The sequence below is a fragment of the Amblyomma mixtum genome, chromosome 7, assembly GCF_055824585.1.
Source record: "Amblyomma mixtum isolate Tamu chromosome 7, ASM5582458v1, whole genome shotgun sequence".
Taxonomy (NCBI): Eukaryota; Metazoa; Arthropoda; class Arachnida; order Ixodida; family Ixodidae; genus Amblyomma; species Amblyomma mixtum.
This window is the reverse complement of record NC_143018.1, coordinates 141,914,929-141,930,185: the sequence shown is the minus strand read 5'-3', so window position 1 is coordinate 141,930,185 and position 15,257 is coordinate 141,914,929. Positions and strand designations below refer to the sequence as shown.

At 47.5% G+C, this 15,257-nt stretch overlaps 1 protein-coding gene across 2 annotated transcripts in view; it reads left to right on the top strand.

The window, feature by feature from the left end:
- Positions 1-15,257, top strand: part of Nup154 (nuclear pore complex protein Nup154) — a 52,481-nt gene that overhangs the window by 6,057 nt on the left and 31,167 nt on the right. Inside the window, exons 3-4 of one of the 2 annotated variants that reach the window (XM_089553501.1) lie at positions 3,016-3,284; positions 11,131-11,380. In XM_089553501.1, coding sequence (XP_089409627.1) covers positions 3,016-3,284; positions 11,131-11,380 — 519 coding nt within the window. Of the gene's footprint in view, positions 1-3,009; positions 3,285-11,130; positions 11,381-15,257 lie in introns of both variants that reach the window. The other variant, XM_089553500.1, reaches the window with a different exon arrangement.

The following is a 15,257-nucleotide window of genomic DNA, read 5'->3' as shown; positions in this document are numbered from 1 at the left end:
TCAGTAAACATTCTGGTCCCGTAATGCGCATTAGAATATTGGATGAGAAGCCCCTATTTGAAAGTCTTAATGTCTGGTCCCGAGTATGCAGAGAAAACGAGAAACCACAGGCAAGGGATCTCCCATGCATGTGAAATCTGTTCAAGCACTTCCGCGACAACTGTGCTTGGTGTTCGCCTCGGTTTTGTATCGAAGGAAAACCTGGGTCATCTCCACAGCAAAGCCCTTTGGAATGGTTAGAGACCTAGCCTGTTGTTCTGTTAGTTTTTAGTGTGCGTGTACTGAAAACCCCCAACTACAGATTTCGCTGATGTTCATCTGTCTGAAGCCTCTCTCCATGAACTTGGGTCAAACAAGCACCACTGCAGAGCAATGGCGCATCAATTCACTGTTGTGCCACTGCTCCAGTTAACCTCGGATATAGCGAACCTTAATGTGCCACCTCAGATATTAGAAACTAGTGTGTGTTAGCTGTGCATACACCGAACCTATTCTAGAAACAATGCATCAGCACTAGCCCCACAATGTGTTTTATTAGGTATACCACCTGGTATACAACGACCTTGTATATGACGAATGTTAGTTTGTTGCCCTTGGAAGTAACAACTGTTTGGCTGCTGATGCATTTATACGATCCACTTCGGATGGCCTGAAAGTTTTCAGTGCGACACCATTATGGGGGGACACTGGCCTTAGACCTATTTTCCTTATTTTTTTAGCCCAATCCTAATGAAACTGTACCACCTGTACCACCTTGCTCAGTTTTTATACTGATTTTGACTATGATATTACCCTTCTCATAAATTAAGTTGGTTCGCAAGATAATTTTAATTAGTCATACATTAGTACCTTGGTGCAAAAAAAACTGCTCAATAAAAAATCATTTTTAATCTGTGGCTACATAGTATGGTGAGTAAAGAGTGCAATAATCAAAACCATTTTTCCGTTTTACCCTCATGAGTCTTACCGCACTTGGAATATCAATGTTCAAGGTGTGAATGTAATGCATTGATGAACTTTGCAAAATTATAAATTTTTGATGTGCGATTGAACAAATCTGCTTTGATTATTGCACACACTGTGCCTTCAGCAAACACTGATCACTTCAGCAAACACACTGTGCCTTAGCAAACAGTATGACATCTCTGTCTGTCTGTCCTAGATGTTGAGATTGCAACATACTAAGCCAGATGTCCAGAATTTTCATGTCATTAAATTGTCTGCTCCTGCATAAATTTGGCCCACACGATGATCTGAGTTTAATATTCTAGTCAAAATGCTGATTTTTTGAAGGAAAAAACTGGTACAGTTGGAAAATAACAGCTGCACAAATGTCATTTTTTGAAAAACGATTTTTTTGTCATGTTTTGGTCTCAAAGACCAGTGTCCCCCCTTAAAGGCCTCACACGATTTTTAAGAGGCCCCGTTAACCAGTAAATCGGGCATCGGTGTTGTGAGCGAAAAATCACGAGCAATGACTCTGGCAGGTGGCAGGTGGGCCACCTCTGTCACGTGATCTTGCGGTGCCATCGCAACCTGCCCACCGCAGCAGGTTTGCAGTTAACCCTTCCAGGCGCTTTGTACACAATTGCATAAGCGGCAAACCTACAGCTTTTTCTGAGAAACTGGAGCACCTAGCAGCGATTTCATTGTTTCAGTCGAACTGAGCACCCTTCTTTTCACAAATAAGTTGCCTTTTTGTGCCATGTAGCCAATGCAGTAAGTGGTATTGCACAGGAGAGAAAGCTAGGTAACACTTTGTCCACCGTTTTTGTACTGACAGATTTTGCCGCGAGTGGAAACATCGGTGGTTTTTGCTCAGTTTCGAGCGTAATGTGCATCTTCGAAACGCAAAGCGATTCCACGATCCCTAGGGTGTTACCTGATACACGATAACATTTCGATGGTACTATTTCTGACAAATCTGACACTTTGTACAGAATTCTTCACTTCGTTGTCAAAACTTACCCGCTAGTCTTTCACACTTGAAAACTAACAAATTCCCTTTCTTGAGGTCTGAATATACTGCATAGGTGAAAAAAAATAATTGATTTCAGTCAAAACAAAAAATGGCGCCTCAAAGGGTCTTTGAAAACAAAAAATGACCAAAAAATCGATTTTCAAAAAATGACATTTGTGGAATCTACAGCTATTATTTTCCAACTGTATCAATTTCTTCCTTCAAGAAATCAACATTTTGACCATAATATGAAATTCAGATCATTGCGTGGGCTGAATTTATGCAGGAGCAAACAACTTAAGGGCATGAAAATTTTGTATCTCTGGCTGTCTTAGTATGTCGGTATCTCAACATCTAGGACAGATAGAGATGTGACATTGTTTGCTAAGAGAAGCTGAAGGCACGGTGTGTGCAATAATTGAAGGAGATTTGTTCAATTGGACTTCAAAAATTTATAATAATTTTTTTTTTTTCAACAGTGCATGCTACACAAGGACACAAGACGAGGAAACACACACATGTCTTGTGTCCTTGTGTAGCATGCGCTGTTGAAAAAAAAAAAAAATTATTATGAATAACCAACTAGCCCGTGAGCTCACCCTGTTCAAAAATTTATAGTTTCACAAAGTTTATTGATTTATTACATTCACGCCTTGAATATTGATATTCCAAGTGCTGTAAAATTACTAATGAGGGTAAAATGGAAAAATTGTTCTGATTATTGCACTCTTTACTCACCGCACTATGTAGCCATGGATTAAAAAAGATTTTTTATTGAGCAGTTTTTTTTTTGCACTGAGGTACTAATGAATGGCTAATTAAAATAATGATCTTGAGAACCGACTAACTTATGAGGCAGGTAATTTCATTGTTGAAATCAATATAAGAAACTGAGCAAGGTGGTGCAGTTTCATTGGGATTGGTCTGAAAGTAAGGAACATAGGTCTAAGGCCAGTGTCCCCCCTTAATGTGAGGGTTCAAGTGTCCCCTCCGATATCTTTTTTTTGCTGATCTGCAAGTGTGCCTGTGCACCGTGTGTGGCTGTGCAGGTGCAGGGGGGGAGGAGGAGGAGCTGCTGCTGCTGCCGGAGCCCCTGTACACGGTGTCGGCGGACAACATCCAGATGACGTGCGTGGTGGGCACCGCCCTGGGGCGCATCTTCCTGGGGGGGGCCGACGGGTGCCTGCACGAGGTCGTCTACTCAGCCTCCGGCGGGTGGCTGGGCACCCGGTGCCGCCGGGTGAACCACTCCCGCAGCGTCCTCTCCTACCTGGTGCCGGCCATCGTGAGCCTGCCCTTTGGCGAGGACGACCCCATCGCCCAGGTCTGTGCACATCGTGGACCAATATCCCTCAGGAGAAGAGTCTATGCAACAGCTGTGTCTTACCAGCGCTCACCTGTGGGGAAGAAACGTAGAGGCTAACAAAGAACGTTCAGCTTAAGTTAAGGACAACGCAGCGAGCTATGGAAAGGAAAATGATGGGTGTAACTTTAAGAGATCAGGCGGAGTGGGTGAGAGAACAAACGCGGGTTAATGACATCCTAGTCGAAACCAAAGAGGAAGAGGTGGGCCTGGGCAGGGCATGAAATGCGGAGGAAAGATGACCGCTGGTCCTCAAGGGTAACGGAGTGGATTCCACGGGAAGGCAAGCGTAGCAGGGGGCAGCAGAAAGATAAGTGGGCGGAATGTGATTAGGAAGTTTGCGGGGATACGGTGGCCGCAACTGGCGAGGGACAGAGTTAATGGGAGAGACATGGGAGAGGTCTTTGCCCTGCAGTGGGCATAGTCAGGCTGATGATGATGATATCGACTTTTGAAAAAAAAAAAGTGAATTTTTGGTTATTTTCATGATTTGAAAGCCACATCCCCCTTTAAGTGGGAGAGAGGGCAGGAAACCAAGGGTGGGAAAAATTATTTTCATTCCCGATTGTCAATTACAGCAGCTCCTCTTATGACACAGCGCAACCGTATTATTACTCTTAGTGCAGTAGCACTGCTAGGCACATTTTCCAATTTCAGGCATAATGTACTGCCAGCTGCAAAAGTTTGTTCCTCCTGCGTTGCGTGGCGGAGTGAAGCAAAATTGCACTGCTGCGACACCTGCCGTCATAGAGCATTTTGCCGAGGCTCACAGCACTAGCATACCAGGGAAGGCCTTCACTTGTTAGTGAAGGCCTTTGAAGTAAATGTGTTCAGGTCAAATGCATTAGGTGAAATGTCTTTAACATGCAAGGACCTGAAGTGCCCACCATAACTAGTGCTACTACACGATATTCCTCGCTTAGTTAGCCATGTTAAACTGTCTGCTAAATTTTTTTTTACCCACAGTTCTATCTTGCCTGTCTGTCCTCAATTGTGCTTTGTAATTCATCCTTTGAGTTGCATAGCAAGGCATTGTCATCACTGAATTGGAGATTGCTTAGGTATTCTCCATTGACTTCTATCCCCAATTCGTCCTGATCCATTTCTCTGTAAACCTCCCATTAACACTTGGTGAATAGGTCCTGACACCCTCCCTGATTGGTGTTTCATCGCCTCCCCTGGTGAGGACTGTGCTGATGGTCACCATGTAGAAGGGTGCTATGAGCCTTTCTCAAGCTGCCGGTCTCCACACAGCTGTTGCTTGATGGGGGTATTACCGTAAAAACCGGAATGTAGGTCGAACTTTTTTTCATAAAACCATGACAAAAAGTTGACCCCCGTCTTATATACCGGTCATTGGTGGAAAAACTATGGAAGTCTTGCAACAGTGGGTGGCTGAAGTCAACAGCCTCCATCACCATCAGCAGCAGCGCGGTATGGCGACGTCGTTGTAACACTGCTGTTTTGCGTTTCCGTTGTCACAAAGTTATTTTGGTTAAAGGCTGCTTATTCAGCTTTTGTTTCAAAATGAGCAGAAGCCGATAGCATAAGCAACGCGCTAGACGGCACAGAGGATGATGCTACATGGGACGTGGGCAGCGGGAAGCAATAGACCTTTCCACAAATTGCAGCGCCGCGCCATCCCCTAGCGGTTCCGCGCAAAGCATGATGGGAGAAAGGAGCGGTCGCCGCCCGCGTCGTCTGCTGTCAAGCGTGTTGCTGTGTTGTGCCGCCGTGCTCAGGCGTTGTGCGTCTTCTCGTGCGCGCTGTAAATGTTGCAGCGCACTGCTGTGGTGGTTATCTCTTAGTCTTTCTGCAATTATGTGGGGATTTTTTTAGACATTCGACATGTCTGCAGATTAGAATCGCGGTGGCGGTCAAAGGTGCTGCGTGCCCGGCTGTAGTAACAACACGAGAAAGGACATCAACATTTCATACCACGTATTCCCCAAGGACAAGAAGCTGAAGCTAGAATGGGTGCGCAGGATAAATCGGCAAGGTTCGCAAGGGCGATTTACCCTGTGGAAGCCTTCGAAACACCACAAAATATGTGGCACGCATTTCAACATTAGCGGGCGCAAGGGATACATGGATCGTCTCTCCACGATCTTTCCACACCGAGTGTATGCGGAACGGACGCCTGCTGTGATTACGCAGAGCAATGGGCACATGCGAATCTCCAACTTCGGCTGGTGACCGGGGCAGAGGGCGTCGCGACTAGGTACGGCCAGAAGGCCACAACCGGCAGCCTGAAGGCCGCCCACAATGCTGCTGCATAATTTTCGTTTTTTTTTTTTTTGGGGGGGGGGGGGGGGGGGGGGGGGGGGGGGGGCTTTAATGAATAAAGTTATTCACCACCACCATGGGCACATGAGCGGCGAGGGCTCTGTGTATACATGCATTGGGAGAACGCCGGTCTTTGCGTCTGTTGGTGCTCGGCTGGTTATCCGTGGCCACGGAACGCAACATCCGACTGTGTCACGCTTGCTGTGTCAAGTGTGTCATGTTTAGCAAATAGCTCGTGTTCTGTCTAAGGGAGTGCTTGAAGATTATATATTACAGCAGAGAACATTTACCGCGTCAGCATGAAATTTCCGCAGGAGTGCGCCGATGAGGACAACTGCACACATACTGTTGTTTACATCGCTGCGTACGAACAGTTAGTACTCGTTTTCATGACATAAAACGCAATCGGCGCTTTAGTTCTATTAATCAACCTGTTTTCTTTTTTACCGGCTGTAGCCGTGCTTTTTTACGCAGTGCGATAATGTGTGGGAAGCGATGATGCGATCGCACGCCTGAGAAACACTTAACCGCGGGCTGTTGACATCGCGCAGGACCGGCGCTTCTCGTTTTTTGTCCCAGCTTCCTCCGACGTGACCAGTACTTTATTTTAAACTACTTTATCCAGAAGTATGTTTGGCGACCGTTCGCTTTAATTGAAACGGCCTAACTTGTTATCCACAAGCTAGCGACGGCGACGGCTGCTGCTGGCCGTAAAGCACGGCTCGGCAGTCTGGGTCATACCGCCGTTTCACGTTCATCATATGCGTGCCCAGTGATGTAAGCAATAATTAATTTCAGGTCACTATTGCCAAAACTACACTCGGTGACCATTTTCATTCGCTAAAGCTAGTGATTCGCTCATCACAACCGCCGCAATCACAGATCATATCCTACGAACTCGCTAGGCCTAGTCGTCGCGGAAGGGAAGGGAGTCGTCGTCGACTGAAATTAATTTGGCCAGCGCTTATCGCTGGTGACTGTTCAGGTGTGCACATGTGAAATATGGCCGTTCGTTTCGCTCATTTAGAAGCGCGAACATATTTGCACCGCCGCCTCATCACCGTGCTTTCGCTCAGCCGCCGACAAGGCTGACCGTCCGCCGATCGGATTCGTCGGTGTCGTTGGCCTGAAAAACGTGTCCCATTGCAATCATATTATAGTAAACTAGATATTTCACTATAATCACATGCTGCTGTTGACCGTGATAGTGTCGTTGTCGGACTAGTGTGACCGTCGTCATCGTTGTACACTGAAAACGAGCTGAGGCTTTCGAATGCGCTTGGAAAGTGTCGTGTAGCACCGCGCGCGTCCGTCGATTCCGAATGCCATTCCAAGTCTCGACTGCCATTCGACTCAGATGTCATTCGAACGTTCCCATGTAGCACAGGTATAAAAAACAGCGATGGCGACGAGATGGCAGAGGAAGGCTTTCCGGTGATCAGGCGCAGTCGCAGAGACGGACGAAAAGACGCGAGCGCGGCGCCGCGGGCGCCGCGGCGCTCCGTTTTCCCAGAGTGCTTTGCGCGGCCGCTTGGTGGCGCGGCGGAATTTGTGGAAAGGTCTATTGTCATCCGACTCGAGTTCAGACGACTCTGATGACTCGGAGTAACGCTTGCGCACTTCGTGCCCTTCTCTGTACTGTGCACCCAGCCAATTCTTTAACAGTATCGGGCGACCATTGCCTCACGTGTTTGTCAGCACATTATCACGGAGCGGAGCGGCGAAAGAAGCGAGGGTAAGCGCATCTGTACACGTGTGCGTGTATCGTTTGTTTCGCCGCTCAGCACCGTTAATAACGCCCTGACAAGCACACGGGTCGATGGTCGCGTGATAGTGTTGAAGAATTGGCCGGGTGTACGCGTGAGCAGCATCTAAATAAAAATAAATACTGTCACCATTGTGCAACCGGTTGAGTCGCATTTGTTTCAAGGTAAGGGTGTCTTTTGGTACTTTTGCCATTGAAAAAGGTTTCTTTTTTTGTTTTTAGAATTGGTTAGTTGGGGGGGTCGACCTACTATATTCTGGTCCGACCTATATTCCAGCTTTTACAGTATTGTTCATGCGGTGGCATTTACAGTGTTGTCTTGCAAGAAGCAGTGTAAAGATATTCCATGATTGGCCGAGAGGGTCGTGACATCATCCGCACCACGAAATTTGAAAATCTGAGGGCTAGAATGTTCGAGTACCTTCCATTGGATTATCACATGGGATTACCTTATTTACTCGCGTAATGAGCTCACTTGTTTTCCAGAAAAGCTGACATCAATTTGGGGGGAGGGTTCATTACATAGGAAAAGTAATGTCTCAACAAATTTTTTTGTAAGCATCAAAATTTCATATACCGCATAAACACGTCTTAAGGGCCGAACTTTTTTTTCTAGATTCGAGGGCCAATTTTTGGGGCGTTACCGACACACGCGATGTGCGAAAAAAATTAATCTAAGTAAAAACACACCAATCAGGGAATGAGCGGCATTTATTCTGCATTCAATCGTCACTCGCGGAGCATTTCGACTCTTAAGCTGGTGCTGCACTCTAGTGCACACTCATCCCACAAGAAGCCGCACAGCATGTCCACTGTCAACACATAGCCGTTGTTCCGCACTTCCATCACATAGAGGAGCAGCTCTTCTTCCAGTTCAGGAAACTTGCACGGCTTGCCTCGGAAAGCGCACTTTTTTCATCTTGCAGACAACAACAGATAGAAATGCCAAGTATAATCACGGTTAACTTAGTCGAACCAAACTCAAACAGCATCGCTGTGTCATCAGTCTTACATGAGAGTGCAATCTGCCCTACAATTTTTTTTTTACATTTCCTGCGAGAAAACACGGTGCGGCCCTTACATGCGTTTATATGGTACAGTAAAAGCTCTATATGGTACACTAACGGGACTGCGCAAAAACTGTCGAATTATCCGAATGTCGAAATATCGAATGAACAACAAAAAACTAGGGGTGTGCGAATATCAAATTTTTCGAATACGAATCGAACACGAATACTTGGTTCCGAATATCGAATCGAATATCGAATAATCAAGGACAGATGCATTTAACCACTACAAAACATTATTTGAGCACCCAAGAACGTCACAGTTCAACTATCAGTGATGAAATGAACACCAAAGATGTGTGTGGCTGCACAAAAAGTATCAAAGTCTCGAACATTATTCACAGAAGAGTGGAAATATCAGAGAAGATGGCTAGTACACAGCATTGATTAAGGCTAGCTTGCCATAAGTACAAAAGCGCGTTGCTGGGATGAACATAAAAGGTTGTCGTGAAGGAAAAACGGCTGCTCCACACGGTTAGGCAGAAGTAGTTAGTTCCCTTCTAGCTGAAGCGACTTCTCCAGCCACAAAAATGCCCTCTCACTTGGCACTGAACTGGCACGTATTGCGAGGTATTTCGTGCAGAGCTCTGACTATACCAGCTTCGCAGGCATAGCCACAAAGAAGCTCACCAGCGCAGTCAGCTACTGCATGGCCCAACGTTACACATTGCTCTGGGCGCCGCTATATTGTCATCTCTCTTTTGATAGGACTTGCGGACCGAAATGAACGCCGGTGCTCGCATTAGAATATTCGGCTGGGTACGAATAATCGCGTCGGATCGAATATTCGAAACAATACGATTACTTAGATTTCGAATCGAATACGAATACTAAAAATATACTATTCGAATTATATTCGAAAATTTCGAATATTCGCACACCCCTACAAAAAACAATGTTTGCCGCAACAGGACGTACCTTTATTTGGCAAAGAAATCTGTTGTCGTCATCTGCTTTTTCGGGCGAATTTGAGCGACTATGATAGCTCTAAACAGCTGCCAGGTGCTCCGCGGCACACGCACTGTCAGGGATTTGTTTGCAGAAGTCCTCCAGCACGGACAAGGCTTCTGCGGCTTCTTTCACCGTGCACCTCGGCATTTGGGGCAACTGCTCACAACCGTCATCTTGCAACGAATCATTGTTCTCAGCGCCTCTCACTTCTTCATTTATTTCATCCTCGGTCAGCTGACAGGACACAAAGGCGAGGCGCGCAGGCACTGTGCGCTACCCACTCGAAAGCAGCGCAGTAAACACGCTGGCAAAGCACGCAATTACCAAAAAAGGCGCTGCCTTACGGTTCAATAACCGCGATCGTAGCAACAAGAACACGCGGAAATGACAGCACACGCCAAAACGAGACTTGCAGTCGATAGGGTTAAGTGGACGACACCAACACTACTGCTGCAACACAACAAAGCACAAAGAAAGACGCCGGCCGAAGCTAACCTTGCTTCCATCGCCCTCTCTCATGCTGCTGATGACGATGACCATACGGATGGCCTACCAGCCATACAGTAGCGCCACTTGTGGCAGTGTTTTTCTTTTTTCTTTTTCGGGCTGCACAGTGAAGTCGAATTAGCCGGCGCACGGCAAAATTTGTTCGAATTAACGTGAGTTTCGCCCCATAGACTTGTATGCATAATTGTAAGGACCTCGCATGCAGGTCGAATTATCCGATTTTCCGAATTAACGGGGGTTGAATTAACGAGCTGTCACTGTATTTTCATTATGGGGGCAAGTCCCCAACCCACCCTCATAATCATAAGCGAGGTAGATGTGGCCCACTTATCCACCTTAATTCATTTTCTGGGGTGGGCCTGCTTCCACATGCTATCCCATTTTCTACTTTAGGAATGTGGTCAAGAAGGCCACGCGTTTTTATTACTAAAGTGCACCTAGCGGTGAGCTGCCCGCCGAGGTGGATGTGACATGGACTCTGACAATAGCGACTTTTAGTATAGCGTATGAGCACTCACGTATGTTATACGCAGGCATTAGCGGGAGGTTCCTGTGGAAGTCGTAAGCGCACTTCTGGTCTACCGTTCTACAACCTGAATGCAACGATAGCCAAGGTTGCAGTGGCGCCATCTGGTGCTATAATGTGAAAACATTTTGTGTCATATTTTTCATGTAGATAGCCGGTTGCATGGCGTCCCCAAATGAGTTGTGCTACGCACACTGCGACGGGCCAGCCTCGACCGGTCATGGGCCAGCTGACTGCGAAAACGGCTACTTTTGGCAAGGCTATGACTACTTTGGCATAAACATCCAAATCAAGCCAATCCACAGTGGGCGGTGTTTTTGCTAGGGTTAGGAACGGCGGAATTGTTACACAGAATCCAAAATAGAGCAAGTTTATCCCTCATTCGCTCTACTGTCGGCGAGAGGAGGCAAAGCGAATATCACGTGTTCCATTTAAGGGCGATGAATATGCCTAAAAACCTAATAACATGATAATTTCTCTCCGAAGTGGGTGACGTGGGCGCCACCATGTTGATGACACTTTTTTTCCTGGCGTATGCAAGAGCACGCACGTTAAATTCGAAAAATAGTGCACGCAACGCGAACGTATACGTGAAACCTCGGTTTGGCACATGCGCAGTACGACTGACGCTATTTTATAGCGTTCGCTATGCCTTTGCATATGTCTACGTATGCTATGCTAAAACTCTCTTAATGGTGCATGCAGGTGGTGGTGGACGACAGCCGGCACGTGCTGTACACCCGCTCGGAGCGGGGGGCCCTGCAGGTGTTTGACCTGGGCCCCGGGGGGGACCAGGCGAGCCGGGTGATCACCCTCTCCCTGGCCACCCTCACCCAGATGGCCGCCCGGGTGGCCCCCACGGTGGAGACGGACCACTTCCGGGTGCTGGTGCACATTGAGCCGGTGCCCCTGTGCGAGTCCCTGCAGGCACACCTGGTGGCCGTCACCCAGACCGGTGGGTGGCAGTGACCTGCTTGAGTGCACCGACCTTCGGGCTAGTCGGTGCACAGCATACACTTACGAGTGCAAGAAACACGGACAGAGAAAGAGACTTGGACAACACGAGCGCTTACTTCCAACTGGTGATTTATGGATACACAAGCATACTTACGTACACCTTGCTGCATGACGTCACACTGATAGCCCTTCCAACATCATGTGGCCGCTCCCCCAGAAACATTATTTCCTTCTTAGTCAGTGAGACAGATGGTGCACTGACGCAGGACGGGCCGGCTTTCCTAATCAAATCTGCCTCTATTATTTCTCTAACATCCTGAAAACTATGTTTGGCCACAATCTTGCATGTGCTGAAGACAGGTTTACATGGTTTCTTATTCTTTTCAGCACAATCATGACAATGTTCAGAAAGATTACCGTCTCTATGATTGCCTACCTTCCACCTGTGTTCCAGCAATCTTTCGTTCAGACATCGCCCAGTTTGACCGATGTACCTAGAGCCACACGATAGAGGAATGTCATAAACCATGGAAACACTACACTAACCATACACTAACCATGAAAAGAATAAGAAACTGTGTAAACCTGTCTTCAGAGCATGTAAGATTGTGGCCAAGCATAGTGGTCAGGATGTTAGAGAAATAACAGAGGCAGATGTGATTCGAAAAGCGGGTCCATCCTGCATCTATCACACTGACTAAAAAGGAAATAATGTTTTTGGGAGCAGCCACATGATGTCGGCAGGGCTATCAGTTCGACGTCATGCAGCAAGGTGTACATAATTGTGCTTGTGTGTGAATAAATCACCAGTTGGAAGTAAGCGCTCGTGTTGTCCAAGTCTTTCTCTGTCCGTGTTTTTTTGCGCTTGTACGTGTCTGTTTGAGTAGGTTATAAGACTGTCGAGCTCCATTACATTTGAACCGAGTATTCTGCTAGATACGGAGCATGCAGTTCTCCACTTGAGGGGCCAAGGAGAGATTTGGCTTTTTGCCTGGATGTTAGCAGAGCAGCTGTCTCGCGCAGTCATGCACCGAGCAACAGCTTCTCTTGGCAGCCACTGGAGGTCTCCTCAATTTGGTTGCACTCACTACACTATTTCCGTGAAGTTCAAAAGGGTTGAGAATTGGGCGAGTGGGTACGAATTCATACTGCTGTGGCACCACAAGGACAGGGACGGAGTGACGACAACACAAGTGCTCACTAACAACTGACAAAATTTATTAAAAGCACAAAATATATAGAAAAAAACAACGGTTACATGCGCAACGTTGCCACCTCGATCTGCACATTCTGAGCATTCTTAGAAACTTTGAATTATTGTCCTGTGTGGCTGATTTCCATAAATTAAATCAGATTATAAACGTCCCGGCTCCCGCCTTTTTTTAAACTCACCGCAGACGGTGGGAGGAGTCAACTAACCTCTCAACCAGTCCCGTGGGGGCCTGCTGCTCTGCCATCGGCGGAGTGATACGTTGCAATCGGTGAAAGCAAAGAGTCCACGCATATTTTAATTTCCGTAGGCCTTGTTTGCAGCTATGTGGCCTCTGACTGGACCTATTTATTCATGGAAATCTAAAAGAAACAAACAAAGCGAAGCCGTTACGCGACTGCCTGAAAGGCACTCCACGCGTTAGTTGACTCCTACCGTCTGCGGCGAGCTGAAAAAAAAAAGCGGAAGCCGGGACGTTTAATCCAATTCAAATTGTGTAAATCGGCCGCACAGGACAATAATTTGAAGTTTCTAAGAATGCTCGGAACGTGTAGATCGAGTTCTCGCAGTAAAAAAATGAGTTCAGATTTCTTTTTAGTGCACCTTTAACTATGAGAACGAGGCTGATATACCGTATTTACTCGCATAATAGGCGCACTTTTTTTCCAGAAAATCTGGCTCAAAGTTCGGGGTGCGCCTATTACGCGGGGTAAAATTTCCGGAAATTTTTCGACTCGCAAAATTGAACACACCGCGTAAACCCACTCGTGTACGGGCCGCACCCGTTCTCGCGAAGAAAATCTAAAAAAAAAGATCCGTGTAAGGGCCGCACCAAAACTTTCCACGACACACGCGGGAATAGCCTTCGGAATGCACGCGCCGAGGCCTCCGCGATCGGCTCCGGCTGCGCGCAACGGGCACTTGATCGCGGTGGCCACACATGTGCACAGGAGCTTCCAGAGGCCGCCCACGGAGGGCGCCCAAGGCCATGCTCATCATCATCATCATCGTTTTCCTCCGCCGCGAGCTTTCGCTATCTATATTGCCATCAGCATCTCCAGCTCGTTTTTTTTTTGTTGTTGTTGCTGTCAAGTGCCGGGATTAGCGATAGCGCGATTGTTCATCGTGGTTTATGGCTTTGCCGCGGAGCGTTGCTGTTTTAGCTCGACGGGCAAGCACCTTAACAGCTACACGGCTGGGAGTTTGCTCTCGAACGCGGCAAGCGAGCAGCGGGTCGGAAAATACGACGTCGCCGAGAAGTGCGGCAGTTGCGACTGTGGCATCCCTAAATTTTCGTACGCGACTCCAAGCGCCGAAGTTTTCGTGGGCCTAAGTCGGGAACGTTTCCGGCTGGAGATGAAGCTTTCCAAACAGACGTTTAAAGTGAGCATCCCTGAAAACTGTGTGCGGCTGTTCTACGCGATGTTGTTGTACGTGCTGTGGGTCCGCAGCAGCTGTGACGGCAGCAGCACTAGTGAGGACTAGTAGTCAGTTCAGCAAAAACTTTGTTAAAATAAAGATTGGGAAGCGGGGGGTGGCGAGGAGTCGTCTTGCAATCGTGTAAATACAGTATTGATCACAGTGCCAAGTTCGGGATGTGCCTATTATGCGCGGAAATAAAAAAATCTGATTTTTCGCGCCCTAACTAGGGGCGCGCCTATTATGCGAGTGCGCCTATTACGCGAGTAAATACGGTATTATGAAGGAGACAACGGTGATCCAGCTCACTGCTTTGTACACATAGGACAACTCTCACTGAGTTTGTGATGAAGTGAAGGGTCGACGCTCGTGTAATATTGCATTAGAATCTCGATACAATCCCAGTTGATACGAATTAGTATAATGCGCTGGCCATAGGGCATTTTGTGCAATGAGCAGAAATTCGGACGTTAGGAACTACCGTATTTACACGATTGTAAGTCGACTCGAATGTAAGTCGACCCCCCCACATCACAATTTTGAAAAAAAAAAAACTTGAGGTCATTTAAACTTGGCCTTTATTAGTAGAACTAGAACGCGACAGTACTATCCTGTGGCCTCCGCTGATCACCAGCCGCTATCAGCTGCCGCACACGGGAGTGCCCGTGGGCACATTCCAAAACAAAAATGTGTTAGTCACTGGGCTACTCGTCCACACTTGTGCCATCGTCCTCGCTAGCGCTGCCGTCGTCATGTCGTCATCGCTGCTGCAGTCCCACAGCTCGTCGTTCTAACATAGTCATGCAGTGAAATCCTGCACTTCGCAAAAAGCCACATCATGACATCGCGAGGAACAGCTGAAAATTTTGCCTCGTTGTAACTGCCACTCCTGTATCACTCAGTGCGAAGGTCGAACTTGCGGCCCGGCGCGCAGTTCGTTTGTTCGGCATAAAGAATGACAGACATCTTGAATGTAGCCGCGAACGAGCGCCGGTCGCTTATCAGACCTGGAGCACAAATGACGAATGACGAAGCACTACATTAAAAACTTGTGAAACGCGGCCGGCAGTAGTCGAATCCGTCAGAGCCAGAGAGAAATTACGCTCGAGCGGCGTCGGCTCTTCCGTAGGCTACCGACACTCCCTGGTGCCGCTGCGGTTCGGAGGGGGGTGCCGCCACGATTGGAACAGCAGCCCTTCCATCAACTACCGACGCTCCCTTCGGCGCCGAGTGCGCGGTTGAAAGT